The 22,767-nt window shown below is 39.6% G+C and overlaps 1 protein-coding gene across 1 annotated transcript in view; it reads right to left on the bottom strand.

Moving 5' to 3' along the window:
* The window catches only part of LOC136866105 (lysosome-associated membrane glycoprotein 3), a 38,886-nt gene that overhangs the window by 3,161 nt on the left and 12,958 nt on the right, over nt 1-22,767 (bottom strand). Inside the window, exons 2-4 of the mRNA XM_067142783.2 lie at nt 20,713-20,960; nt 14,982-15,234; nt 8,835-9,011 (exon numbers count right to left, since the gene is read on the bottom strand). Of these exons, the coding sequence (XP_066998884.2) occupies nt 8,835-9,011; nt 14,982-15,234; nt 20,713-20,960 (678 nt within the window). The remainder of the gene's footprint in view (nt 1-8,834; nt 9,012-14,981; nt 15,235-20,712; nt 20,961-22,767) is intronic.

The following is a 22,767-nucleotide window of genomic DNA, read 5'->3' as shown; positions in this document are numbered from 1 at the left end:
TTGGAAGAGAACTGTATGTGATCTGCGGTAGACTCTTATAGCGAATCAAAGGAACGTCTTGTCGGGATTCTGTGCGAGTTGTTTGCAGATTGAGTTCCTGGTTCAAAATGGACACTGGGGTTACATAAGGCATCCATACTTCACATCGCTCAGTTTGTTGATGTTGTAAAATGACAGAAATGGTTTCTGCTGGGTGAAGCTTATGCTGACATCCAGTCTTATATAGAAGACATTGCTTTAATCCTATTTGAAAGAAAAGGAGTAAGGAGCATAAAGACAGAACGTAGGTATATTTTAGATTTTAGACCAATGAAATACACGAATTTAAAATTTCATTTTGACCCTGTCGTACTTGATCTGCAAGATTGTTCTTAACGCACTCCGGTGCTCTAGTTCTAATGTGTCAGTTTTTCCATACTGCAGTTACTGTGTAGATCTGGCAGAGCGTTTTTCAATTGATTCGGTTCCTTTGGTTGGCCATTGAGTAATAGGCATAATGTAGGGGGAAGGCCAAATTCTGCCCCGCACCGAATTTCGTCACCCTAGGGATTTCCAGTTTTTTCGGTTGGTACCTAATGCTTAGCCGCACGCACACGCGTGGCCTCATCCCGTTGTCCTGTTGCGAGAGTTGGCTGCGTGCACCATATTTAGTTTCCGTGTACAAGAGGGATTCATTTTTCATGCCGAGTTGAATTAGTGCAGCATTTAAATTAAGAGCCTGTTATTCGCGGAGTGAGCACTGATATGTGTATCAAATACTGGACTAAATTTTCAGTCATTTCGTATAGTTTCTGACGTGTAATCGCTACAGTGATGTGGTTGGCGTAAGTTACTGCAGCGGCCATTATAATAAATCAGGGAATGTTCGTAATTTCGTCCCCTTTTATTTTATTTCTTTTTATGAATTTTATTATTATTATTTTCAGATGGGAAAAAGCAAGCAGTGTGATAAGGAGACAATGATAAAGGCTATTAAGACTGCGAAAGACAAGACAATGGGTTAAAAACGTACAACTAAAGCGGTTTACATCCCACGGAGAACACTGGAAGACTATGTTAAAAATAATACCAAGAAAACATTTTTGGTAAATGGCCTTCAAGTAATTCATTATAGGGAATGTGTTTGGTAAGGTTAGGAAGGAAAATATGATTAAGTTAATTAACTGATTACGTTCGTTGGGAGACGAAGTTACGAGCACATTTTTGATAGTTTAGTTTTTGTAGTGTTTATGTCAAATATAGACTATTTTACGTCATAACAGTTTCACTGTAACTTGCCCGTAAGAGGAGAATGTATTCAGTAATATATATAACAATTTCTAGCCTTGTCCATAATATTCCTGAATTTCTACATGTCCATATCTGCTGCCGGCCCCGTGGTGTAGGGGTAGCGTGCCTGGACCTGAGGGCTGGTTCGAGGTCTATACAGCCTACGTGATTAGAATTGAGGAGCTATCTGACGGTGAGATAGCGGCCCCGCTCTAGAAAGCCAAGAATAACGGCCGAGAGGATTCATCGTGCTGACCACACGGCACGTCGTAATCTGTAGGCCTTCGGGCTGAGCAACGGTCGCTTGGTAGGCCAAGGCCCTTCAAGGGCTGTAGTCCCATGGGGTTTGGTTTTTTTTTTTTTCCATATCTGCTAATGGGACGAAATTTATATTTAATGATGCAAAACTGGAACCAAATCTCGATGTGTAAGGTGTGATGTCTACCTGTGCTTCTCAAAGGAAAACGATGGCGTTTCACTCCTTTATTCTTGCTAGTTGTAGCACTAGTACATCGAAGGTTTCTGTCGACGGAAGGATGGGAAAGGGCTTGGATTGCAAAGGTAGCGGCCGTGGATTAATTAAGGTACAGACCCAGCATTTGCCTAGTGTGAAAACGAAAAACAACACAAAACCACCTTCAGGGTGAGATTCGAACCCACCATCTCCAGAATGCAAGCTCACAGCTTTCGTTCTTCCGTCGAAATCCTTCGATGTGCTAATGCAACGTTAAATAACAAGAAAAAAATTATTCAGTGTTCCCTCACCAAAGAATTATTTAAGAGCCATTTAAAATATATATAGGTCTATCATTGTTTCCTATCGAATAAAGGGGAATATGCTCAATAAACGGCTAATAATTTAAAGCAGGAGTGGAGAGGGTCACTTAGTGAGTAACACCCTCTCTCTGGGCAGGAGATGTTTGGTGATTCGAGGTAAGGTGATGGACGCAGAAGAATAAAAGGAAGAAAAACAAATCAACACAAACCGCTAACCAGCACGATTGTGCTAGTGCCTACCCAGAACACGTACGACAGAAATATTTTAAAAATGTTTTCTCTCTGTTGTAAACCTTGCGTTGTACTCGTGCTTAAAATATACTTTAAATGAAAACTCACCGAGGAATTATTAGGTGGAGAAGGGAAAAGTGTGGCCTGTTATTTATTATGAAACCTCACTACTTCTAGAAAACAGTTTTGGAGGTTTTTGAAATTGTAGTTGAAATCATTTCAATATGACATAACACAGCGTACGAAGAAACGAAGGGCGGATTCCAATAGTCAGATACGGGAGTGATTCAACACAGGATGTAAAAGTTTACAAAGACAAATGATATAGATGGAAAGTGTGTATTCCCTACTATATTAAAATTATCTACTCAATAACCTTGGACTCATGGGACTCATTGTCGCAGTCAGAGGCACATTTTCTGTTGGCTTTTGCATCAGACTGTGAACCAGCAATGATGTTCACCTTTGTCACTGCTCTCATAGAACTGAAGCGGTGCATCAGGTTATTGAGACACCATCTACATTCATCCACAGACTTAATGTGCTTCAAATTACCAAGTTCCGTTTTGATATATATGTATACATATTTAATTTTGTTTGTTGATAATTGCTGTAGGATATCAGTTTATACATTTGTTGTAGTATTCTGAATCATTGTGGTATCCTTTAGTTTGAGCCAAATGAATAAGCACCGAAATCGGGTTTCGCCCTCTCCCTATATCATCATCATCATCTTCACCTTCACCATCACCATCATCCTCCTCCTCCTCCTCCTCCTCCTCCTCATCATCATCATCATCATCATCATCACCATCACACATGCACACACGCAGGCAACCCATGGCTGTCAGTTAAAAAGACCTGCACCAGGCCTTTTCGGAGGCCACCCGATATCACACCAATAAAGAAACTTCACTACTTAAAGCAAGTGATAAAAAAGGCTTGTAGATAAAGTTTCGTTTCTTACGTTGTTTATATTGTTACGTATTCGCGGATTGCCAGTCCGATATTTCCTTGAAGGAGCGAGTGAGACAGACAGGTTACGGCATCATCTGCTTGTATTCTGCTCTTCGTCTGGTGTTTCCATGGAGCTCCTGGAAAGCGAAAGGAGAATATTCCTTCTCTGGCCGCAACCCGAAGGTTCCAGTACTTCAGTACCATGGACATGAAAGCAGGTCACCGTGAACGAAGAGTTCTTGTTGTGTTCGAGTGTCGAGGGAGTATTGTCGTGCCGGACTCTTGGAGTAATATACTGGAGAGTAAGGCTGAAGTATTTTCTTTCTTGTTAGTGTTGGTCGTGCTGTGTTATTGTCGAGTGATACGTGTTGAGTAGTTCAATTTGTGGAGCAATCACGTTGATTGCGAGTTACTTGTGCCAGTTCTCGGCCTTGTCTGGAGTCGAGCCGAGTTTATATCAGTCGTATGATTGTGTGAGTTATAAGCCTTTTCTGGAGTCAAACCATGTCGTAGTGCTGCGTGGTAGTTGCCAGACTTGTGTTCGAGCCCAACTACAGGGAACTGCTGAGCGTGCGTAGCGAAGTCAAAGGAGAAGCCTGTCAGTCAAGATTACGGAAGGGACTCCCTAGCTAGAGACCTGCTGCGAGGACTAATTACTATTGTAAATATCCACTAAGTAGCGAACTGTTGTAACTTACTTTCAAGTATGGTTGCGCGTGAGTGTTAGTGTACTAATTGGGTAATTCTAAATTAAACAGTGTTCGTTCGTAACAGTATTGCAGAAACAAGTATGATTACCTGAACCGCTGCACTTGGGTAGTATTTCAGTGCTTCTCTGTATGAGATCTCAAAATGACTTTCCATAATCGCAAATTCTAGCAATTCACATAACCAGTAACAAATGTGCATCTCTCTGACAAATTACTGAATGGATAATATTCAAAGTTGAATTATTCTTTTAAACAATGGTGGTAATAAAACCATTCTCAAGGTCTGCGTTAGTGGGTATTTCAAAAATATATTTCAACTAATAGGAAATGCTAATGGTATTCTAATCGTAGTAATCACTGAATCCTGGTTCAGTGAAGTTATCAAAAATAACTTCACAAGTTTGGAAGTTCTTACCGACGAACTTTCAGAGATAGAGAAACATAAATTTGGCAGTTTTTGATAATAATAATAATAATCCTATGGCATTAGCAACCGCGAGCCTGCATTCACCTTGACGCCATTTAGGATGGGTGAACGTCATCGCCGGTTGGTAGAGTAAATTCGATCTCTGTTGGTCGTTATATGGATGTTTTAATTATTTTTTTTTTCTGATAATAAAGGACCCGCAAACTTGAGATCGGGAGTCTGACGGAAGTACCTCTGATTCAGAGTGATTTAACACTGACGTGGTAGGACATTGCAACTCTCCTTATTTAGTGAATTATATGAGAATGATTAGCGTAGTGACCTTCGATCGAGAGCATCCCGGGTTCGATTCATAGCCGGGATGGATTTTAGTCGCATATGGTTAATTTATCTGACTTGGGGACTGGGTGTTTGTGATCGTATTAATAAACACATCACGCTGCCAACAACTACAGAGACATGCGACAGTGAAGGTAGGTTGGCGTAAGGAAAAGCATCCGACTGCAAAACTGAGCCGAGTCAACTTTAAGTGCCGATCTCAAATAATTGGATTAAGTAGAGGAAAAGTTTAGGAAATATGAATTATGAACCATCAAGGACACTGACTGGGAGATATTTTAATGAGCAGGTAAAGACTAATTATACGTAAGGAATAAACTCATTGGATGAAACGGTATGCATAAACTAGCTTCGGAGTTAAGGTCATGTTGGACGAATGGAGAGGAGGATAGGTTACCTACGAGAATAATGAGCTCGGCCATGGAAGTTAAGAGAAGAAGAGGTGGACCAATGTGGCGTTGGTAATACTCTGTGTTCAATGATTTAATGGTAAGGGGTGTGGAACTAAACTTTCACAGAGCTAGTTGCAAAGAGAGGATTGTGGAGTTGCGTAGCAATTGGCACATTCTTGTAGACTGAACGCTGATAGAGTAAAAATCTATAATGAAGGCTTTTTAGACGTTACCAATTTTGAAATTACTAGTGTTTTGCCCCGCTACGGCAGTGGTTCGTCCGATGTACGTACGGTAATGATATTGTGCTAGTTTCAGCTATAAATGTGTTTCTCATCGGTCAAAAAGTGGGGTACCCTATATCATTCGTTAGTGCCGTTAATGAAATAGTGAGGGAGAACAGGTATCTGTCGCTGAATCATTTGGAGATGAAATGATGAGAGAGAACAGGTGTGTGACGCTGAATCAGTTGGAGATCAAATGATGAGAGAGAACAGGTGTGTGACGCTGAATCAGTTGGAGATCAAATGATGAAAGAGAACAGGTGTGTGACGCTGAATCAGTTGGAGATCAAATGATGAGAGAGAACAGGTGTGTGACGCTGAATCAGTTGGAGATCAAATGATGAGAGAGAACAGGTGTGTGACGCTGAATCAGTTGGAGATCAAATGATGAGAGGCAATAGGCGTGTGACGTTGAATCAGTTGGGGGTGAAATTGTGTTACCATAAGAACTTTCTGTGTCGGTACCACGTAAAACAAATACCATAAATAAATAAATAAATAAATAAATAAATAAATAAATAAATAAATAAATAAATAAATAAATAAATAAATAAATAAATAAATAAATAAATAAATAAATAAATAAAAATAGTAAAAGGAAGTGTTTGTCTGTCACACTTTGCACGATGCCCAGCAAAGTCTGCAGCGCACAGAGATCTGGAAATTTTGAACATAGGTAGGTGGAAGTGGGTCCGAATGCACCTTGAAGCCGGAATTTTCATTTTCACTTTCGTTGGTGAGTTGTGAACGAAAAACCACCGGAAAACGTGCATTGGGATATGAAAATCCAACGTGCTGTCACCAAGATTAAATGCATAGAGTCACTGTCGCTATGCAACGTACATAAGGTAGGCAGAGAACACAATTCAAGAGCCATTTTACGTGCATGGCGTATGAAGCCGTTTTTGGTCTTATATGGTGTGAGGGCATATGACGCTGTTGATGGTGATTCGTCCATCGGATGGAGTAGTAAAGTCTTGAGCTATTCGAGAGGAGTGTGCTATGTCCCGGCGCCGGGTTTCAACCTCTTTATTCTTACTATAATATATCATGTCATTCATTTCAGCTCATTAACTCATCTGATAAGGTTGACGTTATGAAACATATACGGTCCTAAAAACTCTCTACGAAGATTCATCTCACTTCATACCCAAACCGCGTAGAGGAAGGTGACAAGGGTTGCACATGTATATATTTAGAGGAAATATATAGGGCACAAGATAGACGATAAGAATAAACAAGACATAATACATGTATCAGTCAAGATGCCATTTTAAGTCCGTGGAATAGGAAGCCATCTTACTTCGGTCCATGATGTCTGTCTGTCTACCTCTATGTCTGTCTGTCTGTCTGTCTGTCTGTCTGTCTGTCTGTCTGTCTGTCTGTCTGTCTGTCTGTCTGTTTGTGTGCATGTGTGCGATGCCCAGCCAGATCTACGGCAAACAAAGATCTGAAATGTTTGTCATCGGTGGGAGCAGGTTTTCACCTAAGACGCATGGGTGTGTCTAAGAGCAATTCTTGCACCAAGACATGAAGCAGCCAACGTTATCAATAAGCAACACTCACAAGAATTATCCGATTACCATGTTTTCTTTCATCTAATTCAATCCCTTGTTTTATTATTTAATTTAGAGAAAACATAGGCTATTGTAAAGAAGATTAGATTATAATAAACACGCACAGATCTGAAATTTTTAACATTCGTGGCCACAGAATTTCACCAATTACGCATAGCTATGCTCCAAGAAGTGAAGCTGTCAACGTCATCAACGAGCAACTTTTACGAGAATTATGTGATGTTCTACAAAGTTACAAGTCTATCGACTACACGGCAGAGCTTTTGAAAGACATAGAGTCACCTGGAGTTACCTCAAGCGGACGATTGTGGCGCCGATTATCCTTATTAAGAATAAGAATCCTGCCCTCTGCAATGAACACGACTCTGAAACTGACTGATGACTAATATTTTTGAAGCCATTCTCATGATTGGGCATGTCGCGAGCGAAGTAATATTCATTCCTCGGATTCGAATGATTTCTACGGATATACAGTTTAAGTTTAGATGTCTGCAGTTCCCCGTTTGTTTCAGTTTCGCTATGAGCATCAAGACGGCACAAGAACGATCTCTTAAAGTTGTAGGACTCCATCTTCGAAAAGGCTGTTTCACCCATTGTCAAATGTACGTAGTTTGTTCAAGAGTTGGAAAAGGCAAACGCACTTAGCGTGATCAGCTGCCACCCCCGGAGGCCCGGGTTCGATTCCCGGCTCTGCCACGAAATTTGAAAAGTAGTACGAGAGCTGGAACGGGGTCCACTCAGCCTCGGGAGGTCAACTGAGTAGAGGTGGGTTCGATTCCCACCTCAGCCATCCTGGAAGTGGTTTTCCGTGGTTTCCCACTTCTCCTCCAGGCGAATGCCGGGATGGTACCTAACTTAAGACCACGGCCGCTTCCTTCCCTCTTCCTTGCCTGTCCCTTCCAATCTTCCAAACTCTCCACAAGGCCCCTGTTCAGCATAGCAGGTGAGGCCGCCTGGGCGAGGTACTGGTCATACTCCCCAGTTGTATCCCCCGACCAAGAGTCTGAAGCTCCAGGACACTGCCCTTGAGGCGGTAGAGGTGGGATCCCTCGCTCAGTCCGAGGGAAAAACCGAACCTGGAGGGTAAACAGATGATGATGATGATGAATTTCCATCTGACATTACCTACTGTAATACAGTAAGACACCGTTTCTGAGGTCACATGCATCCTACATTTACAACATTTTGTAACGCTGAAACAACAAATACCTGGTAAGACTAATAAGAAATAGACAGCTGAAACAAACAGGTTTCACATCCAGTAGATGAAGTGGTGCGAATAAATTCACGCTCACGACGTGGAAAGGGCGCCTTTCAAAGCTGACCAATGAAAACGATTGTTCGTCCATTTCTAGGATCGTAGTATGTAAGTGCAAATGGTTTCTAGAGGACCCACTGCAATCGCTGCTGACGATTAAGATGTCAGATACCATACCACCTGGACTACATTTACGAAAGAAAAAACATACGCCTCTACCCACGATCGACCACTCGACCTCCTGCATTGTAACCCGAAACTCTATCCACTGCACCAACTGTACAGTACGACTAACTTGTGCTGACAGAGGTAGTTACCATACATGTGGTTACAGTGTTGCCAAATTGCTACTCTTCAACGTCGTTTTTCTGCCGGATATACTCGCAAGACGAAATTTTGTAAGAGACGTTATTTTATTGCTGACATGTGAGGAGTCGCGCTGCGACGCCCGAGTGCGCGAATTACGCTTCACCCTGTATATTGAATATGTCGAAATGCACGTAGGGTAATCAAGTTTAATTGTGTTGTTGGCTGGAAGTACCATTTTGCTCTATACACTTAACCACGAATAGTAATCCTATGGTTTCTACGCATGTCAAAAATGTACACTTACCTTCGTCAAAATCATCGCCAGAAGTCTTGTATGCTTGTAAATGGACGTCTGACATCCTCATGGTAAGTTCCTCGTTGAAATTGAGGTCTTTATTCCATATACATAGATGGGAATGGGTTACGGGGGCCTCGAACACATTTAAGTTTTGTTTGGACGCATTCATATGCTTGCCTTCCTCTGAAAAAAAAGATTATTTATCTCATTAACACAATAGTAATTGAAATATTATTCTATAAGACGATTAGAATTCAGAACTTAAAACATGAATAAATCAAGCTCTAGGAACCGACAACCCATGACCAAAGTATTAAATTTGGCAATAAAAAAAATAATAGAATGGAGAATAAACTGCGGTGAACAGCTCACTGAACAGACTACAGTAATTTTGTAGATGGTAGAGGTCTGCATAAACTAGTTAGGACTCGCTTCAACTCCGAACATACTGCGATGGCCAAGCATTTCATAGTGGCTCTGTCTTGTCCCTTGCGCGTAACTGACAGAATACTGCCAATTGCAGTGCTTCCATATCGCTGTACAGCCATGGATAAATACGGACAGAAATAATGTTTATATTAAGTTACTTAAAAATGAGTTAAACTACTGCATTACAAGAGACCAGATTCTACAGTTGTATATGATTATTTCATTCTGATGTAAATTTGGACGCCTCTGTGGTGTAGTGGTTAGCGTGATTAGCTGCCACCCCCGGAGGCCCGGGTTCGATTCCCGGCTCTGCCACGAAATTTGAAAAGTGGTATGAGGGCTGGAACGGGGTCCACTCAGCCTCGGGAGGTCAACTGAGTAGAGGTGGGTTCGATTCCCACCTCAGCCATCCTGGAAGTGGTTTTCCGTGGTTTCCCACTTCTCCTCCAGGCGAATGCCGGGATGGTACCTAACATAAGGCCACGGCCGCTTCCTTCTCTCTTCCTTGCCTATCCCTTCCAATCTTCCCATCCCTCCACAAGGCCCCTGTTCAGCATAGCAGGTGAGGCCGCCTGGGCGAGGTACTGGTCATTCTCCCCAGTTGTATCCCCGACCAAGAGTCTGAAGCTCCAGGACACTGCCCTTGAGGCGGTAGAGGTGGGATCCCTCGCTGTGTCCGAGGGAAAAGCCGACCCTGGAGGGTAAACAGATGATGATGATGATGATGATGATGATGTAAATTTGGAACGTTTTCGTTACGTGTTACTGGTTCTTAAGCTTCAATATAAATTGTGTCCTGTAACATGTACTGTGGTACACCTATCTTACATATGATTGCGCAAGAGTTTGTTACTTAAATATTTCCCTAATATATGCTGTATATTTATTTTATTTCATTTAATTTCGGGCAAATTTAATATTAAAACTAGGTTTAGATTTTATATATAATAGTATTAATATTTGTTTAAATATTGTACAAGTAATACTTATGTTCTCGGCACATACCTATACATGTGCAATCAACGTAATTCTATACTCAGCTGTCAAAGCAGGAAGTGATAAAGGAACTTGCCGAGGACAGTAATTCCAGTAAAAACATTTAATGTTATGAGGAAGGGATATTTATTGGACGGTTTATGTAATGCTAGTTTGCTATCTTGTCAGTTGAAGTATTCCACGAAGTAACGTGGATGGAAGTGGATTTGACCTGCAAGTGCATATAAAGGCGTGTATTCAAGGAAATGAGGCAGATTACTGTCCGTGTGAACAAGGAAATGTGTCTCAGTTTATTATGATTATCATACTGATTCTTTTCTAGTCGCGAGTGCAATCGTATACGAGTCTTGAGTGTCATGTGTGGAACCTGGTCGTGACCAAAGGGTTATCGCTTTAAAGTGTCAACTTGTAATGGCTACAAGGAATTTGAACATCCAAGTCAGCACCTGGACTGGAAAATACGATTGGAATTGGTAATGGAGGCTGCATCTCGGGAGAGATCAACGATAGGAAGCGCAGAAGACTCAATTATTTGGTTTTATTATACAGATATTGCTGAGTAGTTATGACTGTAGGTACAGATAGAAGGTGTCATACAATTATTTATTTTAACATTTGAATATTCTAAATCTCATATCTGTCTTTCATTGTTCTATTTAGTTCTTAAATTTCGGTTAACTAATCTGTCGACTTAATTATTTTATAGTAGCACGAGTGCATGTCCTTTCCAATTCCTGTCGTTTTCCTGGGGTTTCACGTTAGGCTTTTGTAACCGACTACCAGATTTTCAGCTGATGTAGACGACCTGGTATACTATTTTCATGTTTTATCATATATACCTACCTCTGCAACCTTAAATATTTTCGTAATGAAACAATGTGAAAAGTCTAGTTACGCAGGAATGTACCCACATCATAGGCTCATTCAATGGGAAGGTATGCAAAATCCAGAATATTAAACCAATATCACTTGAACACAAAGTTACGAATTCAAATGGAACATGAATGTTGTTGAAGCGATATGTACAATTACAGTGATAACCGACTAGCTTTGAGTTTCCTAAACCTCATACCTTCTGAAATATGCGGAATATTAAAGAATGGCACCGGAGGCACTGTTTCTAACGTTATGCAACGTGTGTAGTTCTGTGTTCAGAGCAAGGGTTGATTTCAATATTTCTGTAACCTACAGTAAACAAACAATATCAGACATGATATAGGATTTTTGGGCTTATGCCGTGTCAAGTAAATAGGGTAAGATTCTTTACGCTTCGTAGAGAACCTTGCTCTGCGTCTTCAGAGGGACGACCAAGCAAAGCTTACAGAAAGAAGTGAAGGGAACTGCCTACCTGCCTTACATTCACAACATCACAGATCGAATTGCCAAAGTCCTCGGCAAACACAACATAAAAACCGTGTTTAGCACCGTCACTAAAATTGCTAAAACCAAGGACAAAATAACAGTCCCCGCTTTTACCTCCTGGGGTATACAAAATTCCCTGTACTTGCTGCAAGGTCAATCAATCAATCAATCAATCAATCAATCAATCAATCAATCAATCAATCAATCAATCAATCAATCAATCAATCAATCAATCAATCAATCAATCAATCAATCAATCAATCAATCAATCAATCAATCAATCAATCAATCAATCAATCAATCAATCAATCAATCAATCAATCAATCAATCAATCAATCAATCAATCAATCAATCAATCAATCAATCAATCAATCAATCAATCAATCAATCGTGATCTGCATTTAGGGCAGTCGCCCAAGTGGCAGATTCCCTATCTGTTGTTTTCCTAGCCTTTTCTTAAATGATTTCAATGACATTGGAAATTTATTGAACATCTCCCTTGGTAAGTTATTCCAATCCCTAAATCCCCTTCCTATAAATGAATATTTGCCCTAATTTGTCCTCTTATATTCCAACTTTATCTTCATACTGTGATCTTTCCTACTTTTAAAGACGCCACTCACAATTATTCGTCTACTAATGTCATTCCTCGCCATTTCTCCGCTGACAGCTCGGAACATACCACTCAGTCGAGCAGCTCGTCTCCTTTCTCCCAGTTCTTCCCAGCCCAAACATTTCAACATTTTTGTAACGATACTCTTTTGTCGGAAATCACCCAGAACAAATCGAGCTCCTTTTCTTAGGATTTTTTCCACTTCTTGAATCAAGTAATCCTGGTGAGGGTCCTATACACTGGAACCATACTCCAGTTGGGGTCTTACCAGAGACTTATATGCCCTCTCCTTTACAACCTTACTACAACCCCTAGATACCATCATAACCATACGCACAGATCTGTATCCTTTATTTACAATCCCATTTATGTGATTAACACCTAGATACTTACAATGATCCCCAAAAAGAAAATTTCAACCCTTCAACGCAAAACATGTCGGTCCATTGGTACTCGTATGAAGGAAAAAATCAGCAATAACGGAGCACGCCCTGTCGTCGGGTCATGATATCGTGATCTAAGATGCTCGAGCTCTTGCCCACACTATACACTACAGGTCCAGGATCATTCGGGAAGCTGTGGAAATACGTAGAATTCCTAACAATTTCAACACGGACACTGGCTATCAATTAAGTATTACGTGGTTGCCAGCCATTAAAGATTTACGTGGGTAGTTCCCTTTACTGTCCCTTCCCAATTTTTATTTCGTTTCGTGGTTTTTCCAAATTCGTACGTTCCTCATCACCAGAAGATTAGATCTAGGCTTGTGTCAGTGTCATACATTCAGATGTGTGTACACCTGTTATGTCACCCTCTCCCGTCATTTCCCGCTGTACCGCGTACGGTGAGCCATCTGGTGACGAATGAACGTATCACTTACACTTCGATTACTAACGTATCAATTCAAACTTTTGTTCTTGTAGAAGTCTTCCTCGTGAGCAGTGGAGATTTCCTACGGAAGATGCAGAGCAAAGTTTTCTGCGAAACGTAAAGTATGTTACCTTACCCCAAAAGCCTATACCATGTCTATAAGTACGGGCCATGAAAACACCAATGGTAACAAACAATATCCGTACAGCACTTGCTACTGCTCAGTGTACCAGTGTCAAGTGATCTGGTCTGCTGTACTGCTGTCAGTGTCAAACAGGGAAATAGTACGCACTGGTACTCATTTCACATACGTTTCGGATATTGCTTTCCGTATTGATACATTGAACCTCTGTGTTTGTGTTCTTCTTGCATTTTATTTCGTCTAGTAGACATACCGATCGTCAGTAATGAAGAAAAACTATACATAATTTTAACTTACATTGAACTTCACAGAAATGCACCAACAGGCACGACATTGTACACTGACCGCTAGCCAGATCGACGATGTGCTTCATTCATATCGTACCATTGCCAACATCTCCACAAGATTCGTAGAAGCAGTCTACGTATATCAGAAGGTATGAGGTGATCACTCATTGTACCTATAGTTTTCAGTTCGCTAGATAAAACATATAAGTTCATTTATAAATGTGTATCTTGAAAGTGATATTTGTTTAATTTTCTGGATTGTGCATACCTTCATATTGTGTGAGCTCGTGACAGGGGTACTTGCCTTCGCAACTAGACTTTTTATGATTTGTTTTGTTTCTAATCGAAAATATTTGAGGTTGCAGAGTTAAGTGGGATACCCTTTACCCTTTAGAATTACTATTATCAAGAACATTTTGAGGATTTCTTTGGTGAGCTCATGGCGCCCTTTCACCAGCATTTTCCCAAAATAATAATAATAATAATAATAATAATAATAATAATAATAATAATAATAATAATAATAATAATAATAATAATAATAATAATATTATCTACATAAATATTATTATTATTATTATTATTATTATTATTATTATTATTATTATTATTAATCCTATCAGTCGTAGAAATTTGTCTTAAATTTCAATTAACGTGAGGTGAGTATCATGTAGGAAGTTTGATGATGACGCTTGGTATTTAAATGGACTTAACATCTGAGGTCGTCAACCGACAGGAAGTTTCAGTCCATTGGAATTTCTCATTTCCAACTCTCTACTCCAAGATTAGTGTAATAACCTCGGGGAAGGTTACATTACATTATTTTTGTTTTAAATTACTTAATTAAGGCACTTCTTAATTATCAATCCGAAGATTATCTTCTACTCCCTGTTTCCTGTCAGTCTCTTCATTATCTCATATGAGCCTCCTGCATCTTCTCGGCACTGTCTAGGGTATTGTAGTCTAGGTCTTCCGCTTCCCCTCTTGCCTTCTATTACTCCTGAAATTTAATCTACATAAATAAAGTTGTAGGGGGTCTGATGCCTGCAATTTCGTTTGTTTAGCCAATTTATCACTTATTTATCCGTTTTAGGTCAACTCAAAACCGTATCCGAGCTTTTTAGCTTTCGTGTCTGTTTGTCTGTGTGTCCGTCTGTTCCACCATCACGGCGAAACGGCTGGATATATCTCGACCAAACTTCATATTTAGATTATGATAATCAAGGGAAATGTATGAATATATATATGATTTAAAAATCAGTAAATAGATTGGCGGTTTATAGGAAAATCAGAAGAGAATTCTTCAAATTTCTCTTATACTATTGATTTTCTGTAAAATCCGTGGACTACTTATAAATTCAGGATGATTTTCGAATTTATCTGTGCCCAGTTGATAATAGTTCAAGGTGTCTTTGACAAAATGACTTTCTATGGATTATCACTATCCACTTACCGCTGTCTGCAAGGTCCGGTATCTGAGATTTGGTCTTTACTATAGACATTTCAATCTCGTCCATAGCATATGCTCCGCCCGTCTTCTTCATGTACATGGTAATGGTATTTTTATTTGCTCTGATTGCCCTCTTGGATCGGACCGAAGATTTCTCCCATTCCCATTCCATCTGGAGAGACTGGCGTTCTCCGCTGCATTTGCCACTTATCTGATCTGGAGCTAATTTTGGTAGATATAGGATGGCTGTCTTTGCCTACAAAAGAGAGGGAGAAAATGTAGATCCGTTCAGGAATTGTTTAGAGACTCCAGATTGTAATGGACTAGAGATGAACAAAATTGAGTAAAAATAAAAATTATTTCAATTCTCATCCTTGCTAGGTGCCCCGTAATATTATTTAGATTTGCCATTTTTATTGACATTTTATCAAATATCTGGAGGTCAGAGAGAGAGAGAGAGAGAGAGAGAGAGAGAGACAGAGAGAGAGAATTGGATTGAATTGAATTGAATTGAATTTATTGATGATAAACATGCCACTGAGGCTGAAAAGTCCCTTTATGTAGCGTCTTCTTATAATATAATACAGGTTTATGAACACACTAACTACATTTTTATAATATTAAAATATTGAACTAAACATGAAACTTAAAAAAAAAAATACAGATACCAAATCCTGTAAAATTAAAACATACATTATATAATTAAGAAAGTAAATCATTAAGTCCATTTGTTATTTTAGACTACATGGATCTAAAGAATATAAAGCTAAAGCAGAGAAACAATTTCTTCGAAATCCTATTATCTCTCTTATGTACCAACTCCATAGGTTTAAATGGATTGTAAAGGTCTTCAGTTTGAGAATTTTGTGCGTAGCAACAGTTACTGAGATTTCCCGACGTTCTTGGCGTTTCAACCATTGTAGCTGTGTGTAATAGTGTGTTATGTGTTCATCACGCCTGGCATTTGTCACGTAACGAACACAGAAGAGAGAGGAATTCATAGTTCCTTTTCCGTCAGCTGTGAGTATTTTATTTTAACAAGTGAATTACACGAAATGTACAAAGAGATGGAATTTCTCGTCGAGAGTAGTAAATGCTGACAAGGGAAATCATGAATCGCTATGATCTGAAACTGTAGTAGCCTACGTCACCTTCTTCACCACCATTGATGGCACCATCGTATCCAACAACTAGTCTCGTACACTTACTTGTGCTCCATTGCTTACAGTTACGAGCAATTGAAGGCTTTCGTCCAGTCAGAAGACACGTCACTAACATTTAATTCCAATCTTGTTACCCTAAACTCCCACTCCAAATTTCACCATTTCTCATCCAGTTTCATCAATTCCTTTTGATTTTTGACATTGTACGTAGTTTATTTGCCATCCTGTCTACTTTCATCTCCGCACAATTCCTTATCTGCAGATCAGTTCTTGTTAGGATCTATTTTCAAGTCACATTTATTATACGTTTACAAGCTGTCTGACTTCATCATTCAATCAAGACGTGGCTGTTACATTTTTAAACACGGCAGTTCCTAGGCATTCTTCTGCCGTTTCTGTACAAGCGTTCCTGTATCCCACCCACTCTGTCCGTATTCTATTCTTTCGAATATTTCACTACTATTATTCATGTTTGTCATACTTCTACATTATTTCGTCATCCCGGTGATTTTCTACCCAACGACGGAGTTCACTTCCTCTGTCCTTTGCCTATGGATACTTTATTCACTGCAGAAGGGATAGGACCGTGTATTTTCGAAATATGTGTACATTCCTTGAATTCTTAATTCGAAGTCAAGAGCTGTAGAGTGAGACTTATGATTGAGGAATGAATTCGCAAACGATCCCGTTCTGCTCGCCTGGTATTCACGACCGTTAAGGCGTCGAGTTTCTATGATCTCACACCGCGGTTAGCTGGTTTGTGTCCCGTTGATGGAAAGAAATACATTAGAATGTTAGCCGACACGGTAGGAGGAGTTGTTGTTGTTGTTGTTGTTGTTGTTTGAGTCATCAGTACAAAACCTCGTTTGATGCAGCTTTCCATGCCACCTTATCCTGTGCTGAACTTTTCATTTCTACATAACTGCTGCATCGTACATCTATTTGTCATATTCATACCTTGGGTTACCCCTTACCGTTCTTACACGCTACACTTCCCTCAAAATCCAACTCAACAAGTCTTGGGTAATTTAAGTTGTGTCCCATCATTCTACCTCTTCTTCTCATTAAATTTAACCAAAGCGATCTCCTCTCACTATTTCGATTCAGTATTTCTTCATTCGTGATTCAATCTATTCATCTTACCTTCAGAATTCTTCTGTAACACCACATCGCAAAAGCTTCTATTTTCTTTCTTTCTGAGCTATTTATCGTCCATGTTTCACTTCCATACAATGCCACGCTCCAGACCAAAGTCTTCAAAAACATCTTTCCAATTACTATATCAATGTTCGAAGTGAGCAAATTTCTTTTCTTGAGAAAGGCCTTCCTTGCTTGTGCTGTAAGGAGTACAGTAGGAAGTGTTAAAGGCAGGAAAAGCATAAGTAGGACTGGAATCCAACAACAGATGAGGCAGCCGGTACGAGAGATCCACCCATCATCAGCTTCACGATAACAGAGTCTACATATGGTGAGCTTATGACATAAGTTACTGCAAGTCTTCGCGCAACAGTTCATTTTCTTAGAGTTAATTTCATTTTTTTTTTTTGCTTCCGTAAGTTCAGATTTTGTTAATACGCCGTTACGTCACGTTTTTCATCCTAATAAATACCTGTTTTAATTTGTATGTTCTGAAATTATTATTAATGATCCTTAAATTCTAAGTTAGTGTAGTTAATGATTTGTGTCCGTCGCCTCACCCCTGAGAGTTTTTTGAGTCTCATTACGTAAGATTATTAATTATCAACTTTCGTTTTCAAGCCATAAGCTTGAAGGCTGGCGCCCATGGGATATTGTTTATGGAGAAACAATGAGGTATCATTTATTTATTTTAATATTAAAGTGACCCGCCACGTTATAATTTTGTCTAACATCAGTGGGCATTTTACATCTGCTCTAATCTGCTTGTCATATTCATACCTTGGTTTACCCCTTACCGTTCTTACTGACTACACTTCCATCAAAAACCAACTGAAGAAGTCGTGGGTATCTTAAGATGTATCCTATCATTCTGTCTATTCTTCTCGTCAAATTTAGCCAAATAGATCTTCTCTCACTAATTCGATTCAGTATCTCTTCATTCGTGATTCGATCTATCCATCTCACCTTTAGCATTTTTCTGTAACACCACATTTCAAAAGCTTCTATTCTTTTTCTTTCTGAGCTATTTATCGTCCATGTTTCACTTCCATACAATGCCACGCTCCAGACCAAAGTCTTCAAAAACATCTTTCTAATTCCTATACCAATGTTCGAAGTGAGCAAAGCTTTTGCTAAAAAATGGCATTTCTTGCTTGTGCTAGTCTCCATTTTATGTCCTCCTTACATCTGCCACCGGTAGTTATTTTACTGCTTCCTTTAAGACTTCATTTCGTAATCTAATATTTCCTGCATCACCTGACTTCCTTCGACTGCACTCCATTACTTTTGTTTTGGAATTATTTCCTTCATCTCGTGTGTACAATTCCTAACCACTAGATCGCGTCCCAAAAGCTTGAATTCATTTCCAAAACTCTCCACAGTGTACATGTGGAGTGGGGCCATATGCCGCCAGTGATTGTGATTTGAACGTCGGATGGGAAAGGTAAGCATTTAGTAGACAAAAGACCTCTCCTCACTTCAATAACATCACAATTATCTCACAACCATGGTCTTCGAATATAAAGACATGCACCAAGAGAGACGAACATATCCTTGGATACTTCCGGCACAGTAAAGGCCATACACTAAATAAAAATACCATTTCAACACATACGTCCGGTGAATGCTTTCTGTTTCTCTTAGGTCTGTACCTCTCCCACTAGTACCAGTTACATTCTAAAAACCTGAAGATTTAGTAACATTTCTTGCAATGTAATCGCCCCTTATAACTACCCCGCCCTTGCCGTTGACCTTGATTACTTTACCCAGAGTTTCAATGAATTTATCTGCTTCATACTGACCTGTTCCCTCACATGACGAAAACACTTCTCCTATTTCCAGGAATCGCTGGGTCTCTGTGCATCATTCGTGTATGTCTGTGCTTAGCATAAACTGTGATGCGAGCTGTTGTTTTTCTAAACATTATTCCCACCCCGAACATTGCCTATCCCCATACAAAACGTGTTAAAACTGTTGAAACATATTTGAAATCTCCGATCCCCTCCTCGTTATTCCACTCTGTACGAACATCATTAAGCCTTCTTACACTTGCTCTTTGCTGAATCAACCGGTTAAATTTTTCCTTTCATAGCCAGCATTAAAACGAGAACAAATTATCGAACTGTCTTTTAACACTTAACTACTGACATGTGGTTCCTGTAACTGTTCGGCCCCAAATATTTCGCCCTTCACGTACAGTGCTCTTAAAAACCTCTTTCTCGGTCTAGCTTTCTAATTTCCAGTTTTCCTCGTATTCTCTTTGCATTCAAGCTGCCAGTGTTTCCTGGAAGTGACTCTTGTTACAGCTTGGTCCCTGGAACCTCACATGCGTAGTTACGTAACTGAGTGCGATCCTTTATATTCCTCATTTGTGAAATGTTAACTTCCATAGTGTAATAGTTAGCACTATTATCTGCTGTCCTCCGAGGCCTGGGTTCAACTCTCAGTACTGCCATATATTTAAAAATGGCAGGACGGTTATCATATGATCAAAATGGTACCTGCACTGGATGATAATCCCGTTCCGTCAAAAATGAGACTGATGGACCACCTTTTCTAAGCAAATGAAATGTCATTTTACAAAAAAACAAGAGACTCGTAGGAGGAGTTTGATTTGTGAGGTGAAAGGAAGTATTGCACATATTTTCCGATGGCGTGTGAAAATTATTTAATGCACCTTGTAATATGCTCCGTTGTGTGAAAATAAATTTTAGGACGCAGTTATGTGAATGTGTGACACAGACTGCGAATACTCAGATAGTTCGGAAGTATCAGGTTTTGAACCATGGAAACTGCAACCGCACAAGTAATGTTACTTTTGGTGCTTTAATATTGTTATCAACTGTTTGTTTCATATTGTTCAGTTCAGTAATGTGTGATTTATTAGCATATAATACATCGTAAATACATCAAAATGAATATTTCGGCATTTTCTATACCCATATATACAGTAGTGCTCCATGGAATCGCACGTCAGTAACTACGCACAGAAATGTTAACTTTCGAATGTAAAAGTTAAATGCAGGGTTATTTGCCATTCCACGTAATCTGGAACAATATAAAAGATAGTAAACAATAAGTCTATTACCTGCAAAAATGGGCGAGACAACTGCATACCAAAAAATAAACTTAAAACTTTTTGTACCTAAAGTGAAATATACGCTAAGAGTTCAGAAGAAATTGTCTTAAAACTTCAAGAGGGTCAGCACAAATTATACAAAAAATAAACAAATGCGAGCATCTATAATCCACTAATCTATCGCGTTAGACGACAAATTACGAAGGGACTATTGAAAGACAAAAATATCCAATCACAGTAACAGGCAAGAATAAAACCAACTATAGCCACTAAAAATAAAACACCAATAATTTAACTATACTACAACTAAGGACATAAATACGTAAAAATAAAAAATAAAATACGAAGAACTTACCACATTGGAACGGCTCAAGTAACGGACCGAAAATTGCATTCGGAATTCAGCTACAATGCAAGTGATGTTACCATCCGTGACACTAAACTCATTCTTGGGAGGAACACTTGGATTGTCTGTCGTAGTTGAAACACCAGCCGTACTCGAAGAAGTAAATGATGTAGGAGTACTAGTTACAGTGGTTGTATCTGTAGGAGTACTAGTTACAGTGGTTGTATCTGAAGGAGTACTAGTTTCAGTGGTAGTGTCTGTAGGAGTACTAGTTACAGTAGTAGTGTCTGTAGGAGTACTAGTTACAGTAGTAGTGTCTGTAGGAGTACTAGTTACAGTAGTAGTATCTGTAGGGGTACTAGTTACAGTAGTAGTGTCTGTAGGAGTACTAGTTACAGTAGTAGTATCTGTAGGAGTACTAGTTACAGTAGTAGTGTCTGTAGGAGTACTAGTTACAGTAGTAGTGTCTGTAGGAGTACTAGTTACAGTAGTAGTGTCTGTAGGAGTACTAGTTACAGTAGTAGTATCTGTAGGGGTACTAGTTACAGTAGTAGTGTCTGTAGGAGTACTAGTTACAGTAGTAGTATCTGTAGGAGTACTAGTTACAGTAGTAGTGTCTGTAGGAGTACTAGTTACAGTAGTAGTGTCTGTAGGAGTACTAGTTACAGTAGTAGTATCTGTAGGGGTACTAGTTACAGTAGTAGTGTCTGTAGGAGTACTAGTCACAGTAGTAGTGTCTGTAGGAGTACTAGTTACAGTAGTAGTGTCTGTAGGAGTACTAGTCCCAGTAGTAGTGTCTGTAGGAGTACTAGTTACAGTAGTAGTATCTGTAGGAGTACTAGTTACAGTAGTAGTGTCTGTAGGAGTACTAGTCCCAGTAGTAGTGTCTGTAGGAGTACTAGTTACAGTAGTAGTGTCTGTAGGAGTACTAGTTACAGTAGTAGTATCTGTAGGAGTACTAGTTGCAGTGGTTGTATCTGAAGGAGTACTAGTTTCAGTGGTAGTGTCTGTAGGAGTACTAGTTACAGTGGTTGTATCTGTAGGAGTACTAGTTACAGTAGTAGTGTCTGTAGGGGTACTGGTTACAGTAGTAGTGTCTGTAGGGGTACTAGTTACAGTAGTAGTGTCTGTAGGAGTACTAGTTATAGTAGTAGTGTCTGTAGGGGTACTAGTTACAGTAGTAGTGTCTGTAGGGGTACTAGTTACAGTAGTAGTGTCTGTAGGAGTACTAGTTACAGTAGTAGTGTCTGTAGGAGTACTAGTTACAGTAGTAGTGTCTGTAGGAGTACTAGTTACAGTAGTAGTGTCTGTAGGGGTACTAGTTACAGTAGTAGGGTCTGTAGGAGTACTAGTTACAGTAGTAGTGTCTGTAGGAGTACTAGTTACAGTAGTAGTGTCTGTAGGGGTACTAGTTACAGTAGTAGTGTCTGTAGGAGTACTAGTTACAGTAGTAGTGTCACTAGGAGTACTAGTTACAGTAGTAGTGTCTGTAGGAGTACTAGTTACAGTGGTTGTATCTGTAGGAGTACTAGTTACAGTGGTTGTATCTGAAGGAGTACTAGTTACAGTAGTAGTATCTGTAGGAGTACTAGTTACAGTGGTTGTATCTGTAGGAGTACTAGTTACAGTGGTTGTATCTGAAGGAGTACTAGTTACAGTAGTAGTATCTGTAGGAGTACTAGTTACAGTGGTTGTATCTGTAGGAGTACTAGTTACGGTAGTAGTTTCTGTAGGAGTACTAGTTACAGTAGTAGTGTCTGTAGGAGTATTAGTTACAGTAGTAGTGTCTGTAGGGGTACTAGTTACAGTAGTAGTGTCTGTAGGAGTACTAGTTACAGTAGTAGTGTCTGTAGGAGTACTAGTTACAGTAGTAGTGTCTGTAGGAGTACTAGTTACAGTAGTAGTGTCTGTAGGGGTACTGGTCACAGTGGTTGTATCTGTAGGAGTACTAGTTACAGTGGTTGTATCTGAAGGAGTACTAGTTACAGTAGTAGTGTCTGTAGAGGTACTAGTTACAGTAGTAGTGTCTGTAGGAGTACTGGTCACAGTGGTTGTATCTGTAGG

The sequence above is a fragment of the Anabrus simplex genome, chromosome 3, assembly GCF_040414725.1.
Source record: "Anabrus simplex isolate iqAnaSimp1 chromosome 3, ASM4041472v1, whole genome shotgun sequence".
NCBI lineage: Eukaryota > Metazoa > Arthropoda > Insecta > Orthoptera > Tettigoniidae > Anabrus > Anabrus simplex.
The sequence above is the reverse complement of the archived record's forward strand: the minus strand, read 5'-3'. Positions and strand labels throughout refer to the sequence as shown.